The 22665-nt window shown below is 29.5% G+C and overlaps 1 protein-coding gene across 1 annotated transcript; it reads right to left on the minus strand.

The window, feature by feature from the left end:
- Positions 1-7299: 7299 nt before the first annotated feature.
- Positions 7300-15922, minus strand: LOC107429861 (puromycin-sensitive aminopeptidase). The gene is made up of 32 exons (XM_016040616.4): positions 15822-15922; positions 15117-15197; positions 14887-14931; positions 14577-14714; positions 14340-14415; positions 14174-14250; positions 13884-13997; positions 13699-13773; positions 13498-13605; positions 13205-13417; positions 13039-13100; positions 12750-12777; positions 12573-12659; positions 12414-12439; positions 12091-12154; positions 11881-11961; positions 11728-11775; positions 11595-11613; positions 11406-11410; positions 11291-11302; positions 11107-11163; positions 10879-10988; positions 10708-10788; positions 10419-10602; positions 9944-10092; positions 9717-9855; positions 9491-9637; positions 9263-9344; positions 8997-9172; positions 8080-8307; positions 7907-7978; positions 7300-7718 (listed from the first exon to the last, which is right to left on the minus strand). Exons 1-32 carry the CDS (start codon positions 15897-15899, stop codon positions 7638-7640), a joined length of 2943 nt encoding a protein of 980 aa, XP_015896102.3. The 5' UTR covers positions 15900-15922; the 3' UTR covers positions 7300-7637.
- Positions 15923-22665: the final 6743 nt, after the last annotated feature.

The following is a 22665-nucleotide window of genomic DNA, read 5'->3' on the forward strand; positions in this document are numbered from 1 at the left end:
AAAATTGAAAAAATACACAATGAAACTAATGGTTATAAAATTAAAGCTCATAAAATTTATTTACATCCTACAAATTATATTTATAGGTACCAATATTACAAAAAAAAAAAAAAAAAAAAAAGAATCAATATTTTTTCACTCCACTAACTCATAAAGTTATGTATATCTAAAATGCTTCGTCATTACAATTCAATTAATTTAGAAGTTATTTTGTGAAACATGGCAATACTCTTTCTCCCTTTCTTAATTCATTAATAATCATGTAGCAAAAATTATTAACTAACGAAAACAATTCCAATGTGATTTTTTTACCTTTCTTTTGCTAGACCTAATTAAGATTTTCCAAATAACTTCTTGATATAAGGGAATTAATGTCTGTCTATAAAATTTCAGATAAAATTTCAAAAGAAATATAACCAGATCATTATTAAACACATCAGAAAGTAACAAAGACAAAATTACAGCCCCTTTCTGATAACAAACAAAGCATTGTTAGATATATGAATATATGATTGTCGTTTATGAATCTTATCTCCATCACCAAACATTGAAATTAAAGGTTTCACTAATCATTATACACAATGAACAATGTACACAATCAAGAACACAAATAATATCATAGAAAAATATTACACCTTTAATGCACATCATTACCATTATCACAAACATACATTTCATCCAAGATGAAGTAATACAAAACAACTTAACAATCACAGTAATTATGTAACAAATGATATAACAAAGATATATCATTTAAATTTAAAATATGCAGTCTAAAAATTAATTAAAAACAAAAGGTGAATTTCTTACCTTTTCATTCTAATATTCTTATCCAATATATACATGGCTTCTTCTTCTTCTTTTTTTTTTTTTTTTTTTTTTTTAACTATATCCATTTGATTTGATTACACTACAAAAAAATCAAACACTGTTATCCATAATAGACAATTCATTAAAAACATAGAATAAAAAAAAACAAAAAAAACAAATCTTACGTAGTAATATACCAACAAAATAATAAAACCCATTGAATTTGTGGATTAAAACACAATTAAATCAAAATCATCTCTAAGAATATACCAAGGATAATAATTCTTGGAAACCAATATTTTTTTGTCAATCTATGATCTCCTATGTCCTTGGACTTTATTAATCGTCATAGCAAAGCACAATCTAAATAGGAAATTGTTTTCTTTTAAAATGAAAAACATCTTTGACATTTCCTATTGAAACAAATGATATTCTAGATAGAAAAACTCTCTTTCCTTTATATTCTCCAATATTTATTTCAGCATCTATAACATAATGATTAAATTTACAACATAAGTGTCCATGTGAAAATATAGGTTTTCTTAAATAAACACCAACATAAATCAACATTTGTCCTTGGACTTTATTGATCTTCATAGCAAAGCACAATCTACTAGGAATTTGTTTTCTTTTAAAGTGAAAAACTTCTTTGACATTTTTTATTGAAAGAAATGATATTCTATGCAGAAAAACTCTTTCCTTTATATTCTCCAATAATTATTTCAGCAACCATAATATAATGATTAAATTTACAACATATCAGTCGTATTCCATTACAGAGTTTTTCTTATGGATTAATATTTCTTCTTAATACAACTGGGTAATTCACTTTCAATTTTAATTTATGTGGAGGGAATCCATTTGGAATCAAAGAAATTAAAAATCCTTATGAACATCATTTTCATCTTTATTTATAGATTCATCAAAACTATAATAAGTCACAACATCACCAACAAATGGATCTATCAAAACATTATTTATATCATCTACATAATGAATACTCAGTGTCAAAATTGCATTATTTGTTAGCAAATCTATATTCTGATCATGCATTTCTAATCTAGGAAACACACTATCAATCAAAACATTTAATCCAACTTTATCATCCACATCAGATATTACTATTGTTGATGGCAATTGTATATAATCATTCACAATACACTCCTCAATTACATCCCCGCTTCGCAACAATAAAAATGGATATTGTTGAGCTTGCATATTCCTTCTTAATTTTATTCTGATTAAATGTTTCCATAAATATGACTTGACCAAACTTGAATCTATAACATCTTACCTACTTGCTTTTGGAACAATGGGTAACATTTGTCGAAAATCACCACAAAAAATAACAACTTTACTATAAAAAATAAAAAATAAAAAAAAGATCACAATTGTTTATATTCAACAACATTTTATTCGATGATTTTATATTCTCTTTCCTCATCATAGAAACCTTATCCTAAATTATCAACCATGCATCCCTTAATAGTTGAGCTAATCCTTATTATTTACAGATGTTACAAATACATCTATTTTCTATAATAAGTAGAATCTTAAATCTAGAATGTGCTGTTCTACCACAGAGTAAAATAAAAGCAGCAACTTCTGAAGCAGTTGTAGCAATTGCAATTAAGCCCTTTGATCGAACAACAATCAAGACATTTCATATAAAGATGCTTCCTTTAAACATTTTTCAATATCACTATTTGTAACTAATAATTCATACAGTAATGCTGCATCACAATTAGAACAACATTGAACACCAGTTACAAATTTCAAATTTAAAAAGTTGGTCCTCTAATATGATTTAGTAATAATCTCAAATAACATTATTTCCCATCTAAAGGACTAACTGTGACGAGTCTACTAACAACAGCACAATATTTCATTCATTTTTTCACGATTTTGATTATGTATCCCAATGTAATTTGTTGGCATTTCTTTATTCAACTGCTTCTACTTTCTTGACTTATTTTATTTATAGCAAAAAACTCTATAAGCAATATTCTACTGAAAAAATTGTTATTTACTATAAATTGTAAACTATCAAAATTTTTAAAAATTACATTTTACCTCTTTTCAAGATGCACTTGTAATGTTTGTAATGTCAATGACATTTGGGTACATTTTATTCAACAAAAACAATGAATTCTCCACATTGCTTCTGGTGGTAATATCCATTTAGCACATTGAAAAATTTTTCATTTCATCAACATCTACAATATCCTTATTTGCACTAATATTCATTGCAATTTTATTATGATCTTTGTACACATATTTATAAAGATATATGACTGTTTTAATCATAGAACATATTTCAATATTCAAATGGCAATCAATTTTGCAAGTAAATAGGGATTATAAAGAATAACCCAATGATTGTCAAGCACACAATTTCTAACGACAGCATAAATATCACTATATTTTCTCCTACATTGAATAACAATCTTTTTTCCATAATAGCATTCAACATAAAATGCTTAGGATATTGATTTTAACATTGACCATTCTTTTTCATACAAACATTCTTAGGCATCAAAATACCATATGATCCATGCATCACATGTTTAATCATAGCAACATATAAATGTGAATTCCAATTTTTATCAGGAATTTCAGCACAAACAATTTTATCAAATACATCAAGAGAAACTAATTTTGTATGAGATTTCAAAATAATCATTATGTGTGCATATGCGGTAAAATTCCTTTTTGAAGTTCAATAACATACATAAAGTTTCTTTTTCAAACAACTCTTTTTTCAAAGCTTGAAATTTAGCTTTGAAAGCACGTGCAACCAAATTTGGTCTATTTTGCACATCTTCATGTTTTCTTAATTTTTGCTTAATTTCAATTTAATTTGGGTTGCATGTCATTGTAATAAAAATGTTTGGCTTTCCATACACTTGAACTAATGTCATCGCATTTAGATATCTCCTATGCGTTTTTCTAAGATCTCTTATAAAATAAATAGGAAGTATTGTTTTGTTTCCAACATTGATACTTCTTTTTTCTCCAGTATTTATACTATCCATTATCCTTTGATACAATTTAGAATGAATCTTAAACTTTTTGCTTCAAAAATAATCAAACTTGGAAGTTTCTAATTTAACATACATATCTACAACATATTGCTGCAAAAAATGACCTGTTTTGAAATCTTTGAATCACTTACTTCTCTAATCTATAACTTGTAGCAATAATACTCATGGCATGAAACCTATCTCTCTTTTTCCTCATACCCATTATTGAAAAAAAGAAGAGCACAAATATAACAAAATCACATATTAATAAAGCATTCATATTAAGCAAGAATACAAAATTATTTAATATGTACAACAAAATAACCACTTACCTTTAGCTTATTTATCAAGCATTTTTACAATATAAGCCATTTTGACTGGATCATGCCAACTGGTGTCTCATAAGTAAACATTAAGGGATATTGCAAAGCATCATAACAATCAAAATAATATTCAACCTTATGGCTATATCCATAATAACTATTAAAAATAATTTCACGACATCTATTATCAACATGTTCCATCTTTGGTCCATATGGCAACAACTTAAGATACAAAAGGAGCATTATAAACTCTTTGATCTAGACTTGTATCCGATTTTATTTAAATGGAAAAATCATTTAAATTTTCTATATCTATAAGACTATGAAAAAACTTAACATAAGAATTCACTTTTAATATATTGATTAACTTCTATAAAATATCTACATTCATTACATTAGTACAAAAAATGCGATTTTGTAATTCATGCTCAATATCATAAAAATAAAATTGTAAGTAAGAGAGTTGTTTATCAAACTAAGGTATTAATTCATAAATATAATATAATGATACATTTGACCTTGACCCGAAATGTATAAATTACATTATTTCTCTTACAAAGATTCTTATCATACTTAATACCAAACAATGAGCAAATGTATTATCGTATGTACATATGTATATTCTAAATTATTTTCCTTGTTCATTATCATTGGTAAAAATACCATACAATTCATCAGGTATTTTGCCATGGACAATAAATTTTTACCATCACCACAACAAAATCCTTTAGATTCATATCGCATTTTCTTAGCATTATAACATTTGCAAAATGTAGGTTTTTTTTTTTAATACATTAATTTTATAAGCTATATTTTCTATTTAATACATTAATTTTATAAGCTATATTTTCTATGTAATTTGCCTCATTGTTCCTTTTTCTCTTTTGAGACACCTAATTAGTCGTACCTTTTTTTTATTTTCACTAATACTTTCATCGTTTCTAATATTAATTTCTTCAATACTAACTGTAATACTAATAGATGCGTACTCCATATTTTCGATATTTATTTGATTATACGAAGATCCTAAATATATAATATGATTTTTGCTATAATCATTGGCATCTTTCTTTTTGTTTTTCAATAATCTCTTATTTTTTTTCTCTTTTGACATATTGTTGTTTCTTTCTTTCTTTTTCCCCTACTAATCTTGTTCTTTTTTTTTTTTTTTCTTTCGACATATTAGCAAATCTTCCTTCCTTTTTTTTTTTCCTTTTTTTTTTTTTTTTACTAATATCTTCTTTTTTCTCTTTCAACATATTAGCAAATCTTTCTTTCTTTCTTTTTTTTACTAATTTGTTCTTTTTACTCATTTAGACATATTGGCATCTCTTTCTTTCCGCATTTTTTTAACTTCTTTTTTTTTTTTTTTCCTTTGACATAATATCATTGCTTGGTCTACATCTTTTACTGTTATATTCCTTTTTATATTTTGATAAATCATCAATTGTTTTTTTTATTTTTATTTTTATTTTTCCATCTACAAAGAAGAGCAAACAAATACAGAAATAAAAAATATATATATACTATCTTTTTCAAAGAAGTCAAAATTACTTCCATGTATATTGAATAATTCTATAATTTACAGCAAAAGAGAAAATGATAGTTTAACTAAATGCATGAACATAATAAAGGGAGAAATAACAAATACAAATACAACATTACATATAACAAAACTATATAAATGTATACATTAAAAAACAAAAGAATATTTAATAATACCTTTCAATTTCGAAGCGGTAAGCTTTTTCAAATAACAAAACCAAAACAACTGCTAAATGTACAAAGAAATTATAATAAAACTGACAAAACATAAATACGAAAGATCTCGTATATATTAAAAAATGTCATATCTATTTCTTTGTTTTAATTTATGAAATTAATTAATTCAAAACTATTATATTCCAGCATCAAAAAAAAAAAAAAAAAAAAAAAAAACAAACCTATGTAAATAGAAAACAACAATTACAATATTCGAACACATGTAACTTAATATAACATTCTACCAGCTGTTCAAATTTTTAAATTTTACATTAAAACCAAAAAAGAAAAATCATATACACAATAAACATGAAATTTGTGTCCCACCTTAACCCCATACTCCATTCCTATAATTTTTTTTCTAAATAAAAAACCAAATATAAAATCAAAACCAATATGCATTTTTTTTATCCTCATTTTGCATAATTCTTTTAAGAATATCTAAAGACCTAAAAGTTCAAATAGCTAAAAGTATCAGTTACTTAATGCAAGTAATTAGCAAACTAAATTAGAAACAATATATATATATATATATATATGAAACCAATAAAAAGAAAACTGTAAATATAAATTGACAATACCAATAATTTTTTTATCATGCATAGATTTTTAATTTTTTAATTTTTTTTTCTTTTTTGGTTTATTCTTATTTCCCAATAACAAATCTCTTTATGTTCATTGATTCCATTTCATATTATCAAACCCTTTAAAATAGTTAATCCATTATTTAGACCAATTAACAAATTAGTGGGAGGGTGGAAGGGACCCCTATGAGACTCATTATGATTATATATATATATATAAATTTGTTCAAATTTATTCTTTCCGTTACTATAAACAAATAAAACTTATAAAGGTCCATTTCAAGTCTACTGTTCTTAGTCTACTGCTCTTTGGCTTTTGTTTTGGGTTGCTTTTGGCTTAAGACTCCTAGAATATTAATAAAATATTGCATTTAATAGATAGCCTTTGGGGGATGGCTCTCACAAATTAGTCAAAGAAATACTAAAATTATTCATATTGATTTAAAATAATAATAATAAGTAAAAGCCGAAGATATTATCCATTTTGGTGAGTAAGAAAAGACAGACGCCTAACTTAGGCAGAGAGGCTACGACTTGGACACCAAGAAATCATTATAAAATATCATCTGCTAACGTGGTGAGATTTTGAGAGAGATACGTGGCAGCCTTCTAAAATGGGTCATAGGATTTATAGCTCTAAAAAGCTGTAGGGAAGACTTCAGCAGATCATAGTAGGTCGCCTCTACTATGTCAAAACCAATCCAGCTATCTTAAAAGTCTTCCCTACATTCCTCACCAAACAATGCTCCAAGATGTAAGATCTACCTTATGATCTATTTGGAACTTTAGAAAACAAAATAGAGAATTTCATTTAGACCCTTTTAATTTTATTTAATTTTTATCTCAGTTACAATTACATCAATGCTTATTCAAAATCTTATTCAAAATCCATCTGTTAATTTCAACAACAGTTAAAAATTTGTAAAATATAATTATAGTAAAACTAAAATCTCTTTATATCATTAAACATATAAGTATGAGAATCCACAGAATTGCAAGCAGCTCTGTAGCAGACATGTAAACGGCAGAAAGCATTGCAGTGTGTATGTTCTGTAATAACCAGCCAGACCAGGATTATTTTTTCATCTCTTGTAATACTTATATGCAGTTTCCCATCCAAAAAAAGATTTAATTGGTTAAGCGGCTAAGCTTTTCGACGCAATTTCGAAGACATTCTCTGACAATCCGTTGGTAGACAAGATTTTCTCCAGTTGTACCTGCAAAACAGCGTGTACCGTTTTAAGAGCACTGTCATTGTTTGGATGCTACAAATTATAACGCCACTGTCCCATGTAAACTTGTGTCCCTATTGCGTGTTTCTTAAGTTATAACAATATATTGTCATATATTTAGATTTCTCAAACATAACATCATGTAAAATGTGTCAGCGGTAACATTTCATTACCTTGGCAAGATTCTGCCGGTTTTTATCATATCGCCTCCACCTTGAGAAGGCTGACACCATCCTTGATGCAGTCTGTAATCAGTAGAAGAAACATCGTAAGGGCAATACAACTACAGAAACACAAACAATTATAAGAACACAAAAGGTTCAAGACAGATCTTCCTTAATATGACCTGAGGATTTAGTTTGTCTAGTTGCAGCACAATTTCTCCGAGGAACTCATAGCCCGACCCATCCTTTGCATGGAAATTCACACGAGAGCCACAGAAACCTCCAATGAGTGAGTACACCTTGTTTGGATTGCGCAAGTCAAATGCTGGATGGTTTAAGAGCTTCCGAACATTCTCAATATTTCCAGGTATGTCGGACATGGCTTGAAGTGCAAACCACTTATTCACAACCTGAAGAAATATTTAACAGAAAATGATCTTACTCTATTTCTTTCTCTTTTTTTTGTTTTTTTTTTTTGGGGGGGGGGGGGGGGGTGGTGGGGGGAAAAAGGGGTTCCCCAAAGAAATCAGAGATTACAACTACAATTACAAGCTCAGAAATAATTTTGACCTCATAAACATTGGATTAAGAGGACATACTGATCAAGTATATGAGATTGGATTAAGAGGACATAACTGAAGGTCTGCCATAGGATAATTGACTATGACTAACAAGATCTCTCTTTGCTGATCAATAAACAGCAACTATCAGGGAGCACCAATAGTTAAATGTGGCCTCATAATTAATATAGGAAATGACTCAAATTAGATTTTTTGTTTTTTTGTTCCATAAATTTGATTATGACCATAAGCTATAATAGAATTTTATAGTGGGGTCATCTATAATAGAATATGCAATCATTTTTGTTAAAGAATAACAAGAATTTAATAACTACAAGTGTCCAAGATCAGCAAATATAATTAATCCTAATTAAACTCATCAGCAAGAGTTTCCAATTCTGAGGACGGATCTCATCCAAGACCCACCATACTTCCCTTTGCATAAGATATGAAAGAAAAGAGATTGTTGTTTAAACAAATCAGCGCCAAGAAAAACAAAATTTTCTAACAATTTTATAGCAATTGAATCGCAGGTTTACCAAAAAGTCATGCTGCCACTTGTTGTAAAAATCAGCCAGAACATCGTCACGTGTTTTACCAGGGTTCTGGGCTATGGCCGCCAAAGCTGCAAATTGCTCTGTCATATTTGTGGAAGCCCTATACTCATGCAGTGCAAGCTCAGTGAATTCTGGTTCGTCAAGGGATGCCAGGTATGCTATAAAAGAAAGACGATAAACATAATCAGTTAATGAAAAGCTCATAGAACTGCTCTCACTTGCTTAAGATTTAAAACAACACAACTGACCAAGAGCAATATTCTTAAGAGCACGCCTAGCCATTTGAGGATGATCAAACACATATTCTTCGGAGCATCTATTGTTTACAACCTGTGAAACAGATAAAGAGCAAGTTCATTTGCCAATAGATAAGATAGAAACTTAAGAATGGATTGGCAAATTAGTTTTCTCTATTTCATTTATTGTTCCCAGGAGGGAGACGGTGCAGCAGCAGGAAACATTAAGAAGATGCATACAGTGCTGATAAGCTCTTCTTTCAGTTCCTGTGCAAGTTGCTTCCTGATAAAAGTACGAACAGCATGCACAGCATCTGGATCTGCAACTTCCATCATGTCCATTATTTCACCTTCACCAGGCAGAGTTATTGCCTTAGCAATGAATTCCTGTTCCAAGGAAATAAAAAGTTGAATTATACTAATTCTTCTAACCCTACAAAAAGATATAAGAGAAGCCCCATCATACCTTGTCCAAGCTTGAATCACTGAGTATGCTTTTTAGGCCAAGCACAAACTTTGGGTTCAGTACCAACTGCTTGTTTTGCTGAATATCAGCAACCAAGCTGAGCATCAGCTTACGCGCCAACACTTGTCCTGCCTCCCAACTAAAACGCAAGAACAAACCAGTAAATAAATTAAAACCAGATGCTCAACTATCCTATAAGAATTTCTGTTACTTTAGAAAATACAAACCGATTGAACTCATCCGAATCATGAGCAAGGAGGAAAAACAGATCACTATCCGATAGGTCAGTTTCAAGACGAACTGGAGCACTGTAGCCACGCAATATAGAAGGGATAGGCTGCTCTGGAATGTCAGAGAACACAAATTCTTCATCTTTCTGTTGAGTAACGAGAAGAACACTCCTTGTTAACAGAGGGGTAAATAACCAACAGCTTGATCATTTCTTGTTACAAGAATTTTTCATGCATTTGGAACCTCCAATTCACATCAAACTTTGTGAAATATTAGCAAGCACAGCATTACTAGTACGTGTGACATCAATATATGACAGCTAAATCCATATCAAACACAAACACAACATCTCATAAAACCCTTTTCACCATCCCCAGTACAACTCATATCCCAACCATAAATCCATACCAAACACAAGAAGATAAAAGATTACATACAAAGCAAGCAATCACATGCAAGCTCTGTGCTGACCTTGGTTACTGGAAGAACTGCTGTGTAAACTGGCTTATTATTGATTGCAATAGACTGCAATATCCCTCCATGATACACGGAGGATAAAGGCATGTCTTTGCCAGTTGAGTCCAGCAAACCTAATGCCACAGGAATGAACATGGGTTCTTTAACCGACTGCCCAGGAGTTGGGGGTACATCTTGACTGAAAATATCCCAATTGTGCACAAGTAGTTAACAACGTCACCAGGAATAAAAATGAAACAGAAAAATAAAATAAAATACAACAAGAGTTTTCCAGGATTTATACCTAAACTTCAATGAGAAAGTATGAGCCTCAGGGTTGTAAGATGTCGTAACTTTCAAAATAGGGGTCCCAGCTTGGGAGTACCTACCATATAGTTACATATGAAAATGTCAAAAATTTAAACCCAGAAACTATGAGTGGAGAAACTCCAAACAAATGATGACAAATACAAACCAAGTTAAAAAATTAGCAAAATCTGCGTCATTGGCATCACGCATGGCAGCAAAGAAATCTTCACAGGTTACCGCTTGACCATCATGTCTCTTAAAATAGAGATCCATTCCCTGAAATTGGGAGGAAAGGTGTCAACTAACTTCAAATTGGGTAGCAACTTCTCCTTATGAACTCACATTTTTTCAAAATAAGCATTTGTTTGAGGCTCAAACAGTTTCGCAGTCTTACTTTTCTAAAACCTTGACTCCCAAGTAAAGTTTTGTACATCCTCACAACTTCAGCACCCTGTCAAGATGGACCCGAAAAAAAAAAAAAAAAGCATTCACCCATTCAATAACAATTTGTTTATGAGCACAAACCATCAGAGAGAGAGAGAGAGAGAGAGAGATTTTAGTTGCACAGAAAATTGAACCTTTTCATACACCTGACAGGAGAAAATTAAAAAGAAAAAATTACGGTTAGATATATCGAGGATGAAGGTCAAAAAATAAATATACAAGATGCAAAGTTTAACAACTAAATCATACCGTCACTGCAAGTTCAAGTTGATGATGCCCCACAATCAGAATCATATTAGAAAATAGTTGTAGAAAATAGTTGAAGAAAACCAAATAGCAGAATGTTAAAACCATGTAGCAAATTCCAACACAGAAAAAGCCTTGCAAAAAACTATTACTCCAATCAAATCATGTAAATTATGTAGGCAGGAAACTCACCTGTGTAGAAGTTATCCATCTGTCAAGATAGGCATAAACATAGTCAATATGACTGACAAACAAATATAGCACAGGCATAAAATTTATATAGCTTTAGAAAAATAAACTGTGAAATAAAGAAAAGATAGCTGACCTTGATGTATGAATGTGGCCTTACAGGATGAGCCATGGGACCAGCATCCTAATAAACCAGAAAAAATAAATTAACATTTTAAAATGACATTTATACCAAACAGTGATAGATTTTGAACATGATATAGAAAGAAAAAAGGTATTAATAATAAACCTGTGGAAACTGATAGTTCCTAAGCTTTGACACATCAGCAATCCGCTTAACAGCCCGGCTCCCCATGTCAGATGAAAATTCCTAAGAACAATGAAATTACAAAAGTCATAAGAGACAAGGATATTTAGCATGTTAACAGATCAACCTAAGAATAAATTTTCATTAAGTTATATTTGCCACCATGTAGAAGAAGTTTAGTAAAAGCTAAACCTGATCACGAAAGACGGTTAGACCTTCCTTCAGACTTAGCTGGAACCAATCACGACATGTCACTCTGCAAATTGTTTAGTCAAACACTTAATGAAAGTCGAACATACCCTTGTGATGAAAGTAATTGATAACAAGTAACATGTTAATAATACACCCACATAAGTATATGGGCAGCAAATTTTGAATGATAAACTTGCATATACTATGTGAAGCAATAAAATAGAAGAAAGAAACAATTATTCTATTTTCTAAGAAAAAATGCAACTAAGACACAAAGGAAGGATATTGTATAAAAGAAAGATGCGTTAAGCAAATGAGCTAACCTGTTGCCAGTCCAGTTGTGGAAATACTGCAAGAAATGAAACATAACCATCAAAAATAAATCAATCAAAAACAAGAACGAGGAAGGGTATGACTCCATAGTCAATGGGACAAATATGTCAATAACACTTGTCCAAGAAGGAAATAAGTCAATAACAAACCTCATGGCCAACAACTCCCAAGATTGCAGCATAATCTGCATCTGAAGCAGTTTCTGGTGATGCTAATACAAGGTTTGAATTGAATATCTGTGTAGAACCATTCAGCACAACTATGACCAACTAGATCAAATGTTAGAAATCAATATATACAAACTCCAAACTGTGCAGAGGACATACATTTAAACTCTTGTTCTCCATAGCTCCCCTAATAATTAACAAAGCAAAACATTATTATGATTAGAGCAAGGGAATAACAAAAACAAAAACTGAGCCAGATATCACTAGGACAATCCTAGCAGATGAGTAATTAACACAAAGAAAAATAAAATAAAGTAAAATGGGAATATTTTCTTTTTTGCTTGTTAAGTGAAAGTTTTCTAAGACTTGAACTCAGAACCCCTTCATCTGTGAGGTGATGTATCTTCCATCACAATATTGCCTAAGACACCAATAAAATAGGACTTACATGTTGAAATCAGGAACAGCCACAATATTGTAGAGACCCAAGTCATACTCAAGACCAAAAACCTATTAGCAGCACCACATGACAACAGAGTAGGCCTTAAATCAAGATCAATAACATAACTTAAAGATTAAAACCAAAATTATGCTTAGGGGAGGTAAAAACTGACATCCTCATCCCATTTCATAGCCGCCTTAAGTGAATACATGGCATGTGCAGTCTTTGGTACATCTTGAGATGGGGTCCAAATTCTTAGGGCCACCTTCTGACCTGAACGGGTGACAAATGAGCCATCTCTGCTCTCCAATTGTCCAGCAACTAAGGCAAACAAGTAGCAAGGTTTCTTGAAGGGATCCTCCCAAATGGCAAAATGTTTGCCCCCCTGAATAAAGCATAACATATGAATAAGCCAAAAAGTAGCATTCCAAGCGGGTGCTTTTACACAATATAATTGATGTTCACCTCCAGGTCTCCTTGCTCCACAAGGTTTCCATTAGACAACAATACAGGGTACAATGATTTATCAGCTTCAATGTAGCATGTGTATTTTGCCATTATATCAGGGCGGTCCTGCTCAGATATGGATAAATCAACTAAATGAAAATTGATTAATAATTTATAATTTAAACGACATAAATATAGATACTGCATCAAATTTGCAACCTGATAGAATGTAATCTTGCGGAAACCCTCGGCTTCACACTGTGTACAAAAATTCCCAGATGACTTGTAAAGGCCCTGCAACAAAACTAAATTTATTATAAGCACAAAAAGAAGACCACATATCTTGTAAATACTATTTGAGAAGACCACATATCTTGTAAATACTATTAGAGACCAAGACTTGCCTCCAATGATGTGTTCTTCTGAGGATAGATCTCGGTAGCAATTTCCAAGGTAAATGTACCACCAGGTGGTGAATGAAGTGTCAAATGGCGTGAATCGACGCGATAATCATTTTCCTATCAAGGGGGGGAAACGAATAGTGTAAGCATGTTTCAAAACTCATATTCCTAATCCAAAATGGACTATAGAACCAAATGAAAACATAAACAACATAGCACACACATATGAAGTAGGAAAATACACATCCACAAAATTTATAAAAGAAAAAAATTAGAGATTATGTTACACATACCTTCAGTTCTTTTCCATTGACCCGAATTGTAAGTAACTTGACATCATGCCCATCCAACACCAATGGAGAAGAAGAACCTACCGTGCAAGATGATGAATTATCATAATATCAAAGATGCAAATACTTTCTACAAAAGAAAAGTGGAGAAGAATGGTCAAAATACTACCTTCAACTCTGGGGAATACAGTAATTTTGGAACTAACAAACGTTTTCTCCTCACCGAGATAAAACTTCAAATCCACCTGAAGAAGTAGTTCAATTAGTGAACAAAAGTATTGACCAAAAAAAATAGTGAACAAAAGAAATGCCATGGAAAACAAAACAAATAAATAAATAAAAAAGCCAAAAACAAAACAAACTTAACCAGTAAATCCTATTTACTTAAAGCACACATGTATATTACCGTGTCAAAGTAGTAATCGGGCATCTTATAATCCTTCAAAAAGATTTCTTTTGGTGTATCCATTTTGGATTCAACTTGTTTTGACAGGGTTTCTGTGGCAACCGAACAAATTAGCCTCCTGCTCAAGTGATTAGCCTTCTGAAACAAGGTTGAGAATTACACATGATCACCAAAAGCCTAGGGACGAAACTACTGGAACAAAAATTTAGATATTGAAATAATATACCAAAATATGATATCCATCCAACATGTATCTGTATTAGACATATAAGGAACCACAAAAGAATCCACTAAATTCATAATAACTTACAGAGAATGAAGGATATATAAACTTAAAATTCTTTCTGCATTCGACCTGAGATTAACAATAGACAGAAACAACTCAGAAATCTACTTGTCAAACATAAAGTTACTATGCATAACAGGGGGGAAAAAAAATTATACAAAATGGAAGATAAAATTAGATGCACGCCACATGGAGGAATAAAAAGCAAAATACAATATACTACATGGAGAGAGAGAAAGAGAGAGTCCACAAACCTCTGAAGTAAAGAACCGCTTATATTTACAGATACCTTTTGCTGAATTATTAAGAATACTAACACAGCACGTAGATTGAAGCTGCAAAAAAGACAGAGTTGAAAAGAATTAGCGCAGTGCAGCTTCACCAAGAGAAACCAAGACTTAATGTCAGACTAAAGAAGCTATAAGAGTAAATACTTTGCTTCAAACTTAAATGGTGAGAACAAAGCGGGAAAGTATGGCAGAGAGAGACAAGAGAAACAAAGATGAAAACACCAAAATATTACAGAAAACTTTATGTCAAGTCACAGGTAGAACCTCATATGTTCTTCATCTTTTAAACTACCGCACTTGTACCAGTTCACTTCTACTAAAATTTTAGAAAAATTTAGCAAAATCATTGATGGCATTCAGCCTGTATTCCATTTACGACTTGCAATACTTAACATCACCACAACAGTAAATGTTATGCAAAATGATATAACAACAGATAACCATACTTAACAAAAACTGTAATGTCTGTAGGAGAAAAAGGCCTAAAAAGAAAGGTAACTAAAGCCTTGGTCCAACAAAGAGTGACTCCAAAGACGATTACCCTTTTTGTAAAAATCCAAACTTTCATATATTTTCCTACATTTTCATGGTAACCCAGTAACATTCACACACTAAAAATGCCACACACCAATCAGTTAACGAGAAAAATAAATGGGATTTGGCAATCACAGGAGCAGATGAGATCAAACTCAAAAGACTCGTCCTCGCAACACTTGAACCCTTGCACGGCAGAACCAAACGAGCCATAAACGCAGAACTCCTAGAGTAAACTGGTATAAGACAATTTTCAAATACAACCAAAAAAAAAAAAAAAAAGGAGCTTTAAGGAAAATAAGCAAAACCCAGATGGTCAAAACCCAAAGAATATCCACAAATAAAAGTCCCCCAACAACCCTAGATCAGATAGACCCACAAGAGGAAAACAGAGTCAAAAACAGAACCACAGTACCTCTTACTCCAAAAGAAGGATATATGGATAATTGAAAGTCTTGACAAGAAAAAAGCGGTTAAAAAATTTTTAAAATAAGAGGACAACAAAAGATTTTACATATCAGTGAAACATTTTTATATACACATTCCAACAAAATTAGAAAAAATAAAATGAAATAATTCTTGAAGAGAGGGATTGATGATCGCATTTTTGCTTACCTTTGGTTGATGATCCAAACACAGAGAAGTATTTTCTCAGCAACCTTAAAACAGAATCAGCCATGAGCACCACACAAAAGAAGATATTTAATATTTACAACAGGATAATGTTTATTTATTTATTTATTTTTATTTTTTTGAGGAAAAATTAATAAATATTTAATTAATTCAATCCATCAAACAAATATTTAATTAATTATTTATTCATAATTTGAAATTATATTGGCAAATAGTGGAGATGGACTGTTTTAAAACAAATCTAAATTTAAGAAAAATGAAATTTTTAACCCAAAAAAATGAAATTCGTAGTTAATTTTGTCGTAATTAACTGAAAGGACAAGTTTTAATTTTATTTTTTTCTAAGAAAAGCTTAATTTTAGTTGATTGAATTTTTTTTATTTTTTTAATTGAATTGTTTTGATTTGGTCCAACAAGATAATATACATTTGGGAAAAAAAAATCTATTAGAAAAACCTTTTTTATTTTATTTGGTAATAAGTATTAAAAATTCTTCTAAAGTTTTGTTTGCTTTAAATCCAACAAAAAATAAATTAATTAAATAATAATCATTTTAGTTGCTTGTTAGCAAAGCCAGTGAAAGTACGAGATTCTTTAGTAAGATATAATATGTACATGTTTGAGTAATTTTTCATAGACGAAAATATAACTATATAAGAGCCGTTGAAAATTTAGTTTCTTAACATTTTATTTATAAAGTTCAAAGTGAAACAATTCTTTTAAAATATATGTCGTTTTCATGTTGATTGAGAATTTAGGTTTAAATATATGTTTTTAATAACATTTCCCTTTCATTTCCAATAAGCATACAAAAGATTAGTATCTCAAAAAGTTAGGATAAATGATATGAGAACTAAAACATAGTTTAGCATCAAATTGTTTATAAATTTATCTAACTGATTTATAAAGTTTTATTTATTCATTTAAAAGTTTATAATTTATATATATATATATATATATATATATATATATATATATATATATGTATATGTACAAATATAAATATTTGAAACAGAAATTTAATTATTTATATTTAATATATTTATTTAAAGTTATTAAATAATGTGGAAAAATATTTTCACATTATTTATTTAATCAGTACTATTGAATAACAACAACATTGTTTTCTTTTTAAAAAAAAAAACACTAGCATTGTTTTTTCAAACATAATTAACTAAAATATGAAACACAATGAAAGAATTTGTAACATTAAGCTTCTTTCGATTTTTAGGCAATAGAACTGCTCATTTACCACTTACCAATAAAAACAAAAAAATAATAATAATAATATTTGTTTTATCAAAGGAAACAATTTCAACCATTTGTTTTTATGGGAGAACAAATGGGCTCTAAAAATGTGGCCCATAAAGATGGGCTAAATTGGGCTTTCAATACTGGAAATTAACTTGGACTAAAACGTAGTCCCTGAACATACATTCACCCAAAACAAATAAAATAAAAAGAAAAACTCTGAAATACAGTTTTTTTTTTTTTTTTTTGTGGGGCAAATGGGGAGAAAATGATTTTATATTAATTAAGAAAAAAATATATTCAGTTTTACTCAATATATATATATATATCATATTCATTTCTAATAAAATCTCAATAAATAAATAAATAGTCTCTCTAAATAAATAAAATTATTTAATTTTAACTTGATCCGATATGCTAAATGAATAAACTCACGAAATGCATAAGATAATAATTTATTTTAAAAATTATTAAGGACTCTTTGAATATTTAAATTAATAATCATTTAAACAGTAAAACATAAATAATATAGATAAACATTTATATAGAACAGAGAGGGCTGTGAATAGGTTTTTGAAGCTCATAAACAGCTTGAGCTCGACTCAATCTTAGTTCGCTCAAACTCAATTTGTAATGAAAATGAGCCAATTTTGAACAATAAATAAAACTTGCGAGTTGATTTTGAACAATAAATCAAGCTCCTAAATAGTTCATGAGTGATTTGAATTTGCTATTTATATAGCTATATAAAAATTATTTTATAAATTTAATCTAATTGAATATTTATAATGCCAAAATAATAATTTTTATATTTTAAATTTATAAATTTTTTTAAAATAAATTAATTTTATAACAAATTTAATAGGATAAATAAAATTAGTCAATTATGAATGTTAAAATTATTATTTAAAATAAATAAATATTAAATTTTTAAAATTTTTATATTGTAACGAGCTAAGATCAAACTTTTTATTAGCCGAGTGAGCATTCCTAAAATCATGTGAGCCAAATTTGAAAATTCTAATACTTAGCTCGACTTAAGTCATTTACACCATTAAAAACATAACAAATTTCAGTGCTACATTTATACAAAATGTATAAAAAAAGGAAATAATATTTGAAATAAGAATTTATCAATTGATTCACAATTTTTCATAAGTAAAGGCAATTAATTAACCAACTTAACAATAACTTTTTTTTTTTTTTTTTTGACATTTATTGGTGAGATTTCTTCCATTAGTATACTTATATGTGTACATGATGAAATTCTTTATTGATTTTTTCTTTATTTGTTGACTGAGTGGTAATTAATCTTGCGATTATAGATTTGATGAAATCTAATTGATCTTTTCTTTTATTAATATATATATGCTTTATAGTTTGTAAAATTATTTCTTAAAAATAGTATAAAATTCTTTTTAAATTAATAAATATTTATTTTTTGATAAATCAATAAATTATTCATTTATTGATAAATAAATAATTTTAGTAAATGAATAACTTTTCATAATCACATCAATATTCATTTTATAGAATTTACTATATTAAAATTTATAAATAAAATAAAATAAATAAAATAGGGACTGACATCATGGATTTTAATTCAAAAGCATCTTTCCATAATAAAATACACAAAAACGAATTTCAGGATTATTTTAATTTGCTTTTCAGATAATTTTGGAGAATAATATGTTTTCATATACTATATATTTGGTAAAATTGTCACTTTTGCAAAACTCTAACCTATTCATACATATTACAAAAAAAAGAACCAGAGTCTAAAGGCGTAAGAATAGTACATGTTTGGAAATTATTGAAAAATATTAATTTTCAAACCATTGGAAGAGAGAGAGAGAGATTGCTATATTAGGCCCTTGATCCCCTCCCTGTACTAATATATCTCTCTAATTTTTTTGTTATCATAATATATTACGGTAGCTTTTTGGTCATAATATATTATGCTAGTTTATTTCTCTTAACTTGACCCTTTTATAAAACCCAGTTTATAATATATATATATATATATTATTTTTTAATATATAGACCAACCTGACTATAGAATCTCTCTCTTTATATAAATATATATATATATGTATATATATATATATTTTTTTTCAAATTATTACTATTATTATAAGAACAGACATTTATTTATCTATTGCAAAGATTGTGTCACTATGACAATTATTCTTGATACCTTATTCAGAAAAATCTCTGGAAATAAAGATGTATATATCTAAGTATGCTAAATTATGGGTTGAGACTTGAAGGTCCCAAACCAACAACCAATCAATATTTCCCAAAGAAAGCAAGATTCCAATCAACATACATGCGAACATTTTGCACTTGTAAAGTGATAATAGATAACTCATAGACAAAAAAATTTAAAAACCATTATCAAATTAATGTTTCAAAATCATATGTATTTATGGAATATGAGTCTAAATAGGGGTCAGAAAAAACAAAGAATTTTTACACCTACTATAGTCCTTTTCATTGGTCGAAGTACTTAAAATCATTCAATTATGATCTACCACTTTCCCTATCTTACTTTTCTATAGGAAAAATTACCTAATAATATTGAATATATATAACTTGCCCCAAAAGTTTGTAGGTGTTCCTTTTAAGGGATCCTTCATTTTGTTCCTAATTAGGCTTTTGATTGGAGCAAAACCAGCAAATTGTACAATTAGGCTTTTGATTGGAGCAAAGCCAGCAAATTGTACATAAAACTATAGGGTTTTGTTGAATCAGGTATTGTTTAATTAGTAGACCATAGACTGGTTCACCGCATGAGCCAAAGCCAACTCAAAATAAAATATTTTAACAAGTATACAGTATACAGTCAAAAGTTCAACTATTAAAAAAAAAAAAGAAATTTTTTTAATTGAATCTTGAAGTCCATCTGTCAAGAAACACTGTGTGTTTGGTAGAACACATAGCTTATTCTTATTGGTTCATTGATAAGGATTTTGCTTAATGAAAACTGTTAAAAAAAAGTTTAGAATGTAAAACCAAAACCAATAAACTTTAATTAGAAGCACATGGGTTTGTGTTTTTAATTTAAAATTAATTAGCTAAGAGAACCAAGGCAAGCCTCCTGATTATGGGCCTCATTATGAGCATTGAAAACTGTGCATTAACAAAACCTTTCAACATGCACTTTCCAGTTGTGTTTTGGTGCATGCTTGGTTGCTCCAAAACAAAATACTATTAGAAAAAAAAAAAAAGGGAAAAAGAGAAGAAGAAATTAAAATCCCAATGCATTTATGTTTCTTGCTGGAGAACTACATAAATTAATTACAAATTGTACAATTTTGTTTTTCTTGCTGTAGATTTTGGGCATCCTGGAGTGATTTAGCTCTTCCATGCAAAGTTATTGCACTTGGAAAAGTAAAATCCATCATGCATGTGGTTTGTTTCTAGATTTTTTATATTGTTTTTTTTTTTTGTTTTTTTTGTTTTTTGGCGGCCAAACTTAGTGTATGGCTAATTTGCCATGGATGTTTCTCTAAAGTGGACAGGTGTCTATTTGGGTTTTTGATTGGATAAACTTAGGATGGTGATGGATGATAATTTTTCATTGGCCCACATGCAATTTGTAAATGGCATGAATGACCCATGAGTGAACATTTCAAAGTTTTTTGTTTTTGTCCAAATACAATAATTCTTTTCTCAAGAAAAAAATAATAATATATATATAAATATATAAAAGTTTTAGAGTATGATATTTTAAGCTCTTGTCCTCTTATTAGCTACCAAACACTATAAAAGTTAATATTTGTTTATGCTTCTCATAGTTGTACTCTCAATTTGTCTACAATTTGTGGGGGCAGGGTGTTTTTAGGGTTAGGTGTGGATTTTGCATTCAACTCAATTTCAAAACTAGCAAATCTCTCTCTCTCTGTGTGAGTGATACAAGTGTTGCAATAGGAGCCATTGATCGAATGGACAATTTACGGTTGTTAATAGATCAGAGCCTCCATTCTTGTGTGGTCTCACATGGAAGCATGTGCTAGCAAATAGTAACGAAATAGTGTTTTGGACTGATGTTGAAACAGCCAAAATCCCATTGTGATTCAAGTCAACCCAACAGTCCTTTGTTAGATAGAGATGTTATCTTCTTACCACATCATTTATCCATGAAGCCGAGACAATATAATGTGTGAACAAGCCCACATTTCAAATCTACTCCTACTTAGTATTTATGTAGAAAATAAATAAATAAAAAAACAGTACAAGTTTTTACACATAACATGTTGTAAATGATGAAAAATTGAAAAAGGGTGTGTGAGAAAAGTACAATCATTAAGATAAACCCCAAATATATATATATATATATATATACAAATTTAAACAACACCAAAAAGTGAAAAACTTGGCCCAGGAAAAAGTATAAACTCAATCAAAACTTTGCATGCAATGATTGATACATGTAAATGGAGAACTATGATATTTGAAACTACAAAACAATGGAGTATAAATTGTCTTTCTCTATTATAATGTTGCTGTTCTAGCATTATTGTGCTCAAATTATCAAAGATAATTAGGAAGAGAAGGGTGGTTAAAATAAAAATGAAAAATAAAAAATAATAATAAAAGAAGAAGTTAATGTTCGATCATAGATGTAGGATGCACAGTTATTGTTTGATAAAAGCCAGCAGGTTTGTGCATATGTTAACAGAATGCATTAAACTAGAAACATGAAAAGACAGCCGTAATCTAAAACAAAGTCAAATAATAATTGTCATTGCATAGACAATAATTGGTGTATATCTTCAAACCAACAAAAAAAAAAAAAAATGGTGTATCCTCAAGAATGTTATTAAAAATTCTAATGACCTATGTGTCTATTTTCAATCAAACATGCCAAACACAGCACAGGCTTAAGACTTTTTTACCTAGGAGAGGGGAAACCAGTGTATCATTCAAACCATTATGGGTTTCTGTCAAATCAGCCATCCAACTTTTTTCCATTGCTGTATCAAAATGTAGAAATACTATGTTCCACTTACAATTGCCCCTTTATGGGCTATAAACTCCTTCAGCATATATGTATATGTATGATATTTGAATCAGCTTATCACCATAAATA

The sequence above is a fragment of the Ziziphus jujuba genome, chromosome 6 (genome assembly GCF_031755915.1).
Source record: "Ziziphus jujuba cultivar Dongzao chromosome 6, ASM3175591v1".
Lineage (NCBI taxonomy): Eukaryota > Viridiplantae > Streptophyta > Magnoliopsida > Rosales > Rhamnaceae > Ziziphus > Ziziphus jujuba.

What these genes read in the sequence shown, in the direction of transcription:
- LOC107429861 (XM_016040616.4), bottom strand. Translation starts at nt 15,899, where the DNA reads ATGGCTCGTTTGGTTCTGCCGTGCAAGGGTTCAAGTGTTGCGAGGACG. An exon ending in TAACCGTCTTTCGTGATCAG is followed by an intron (nt 11,962 to 12,090) that starts GTTTAGCTTTTA and finishes CATTGTTCTTAG; the next exon opens with GAATTTTCATCTGACATGGG. An exon ending in GGAGTCAAGGTTTTAGAAAA is followed by an intron (nt 10,989 to 11,106) that starts GTAAGACTGCGA and finishes TCCCAATTTCAG; the next exon opens with GGAATGGATCTCTATTTTAA.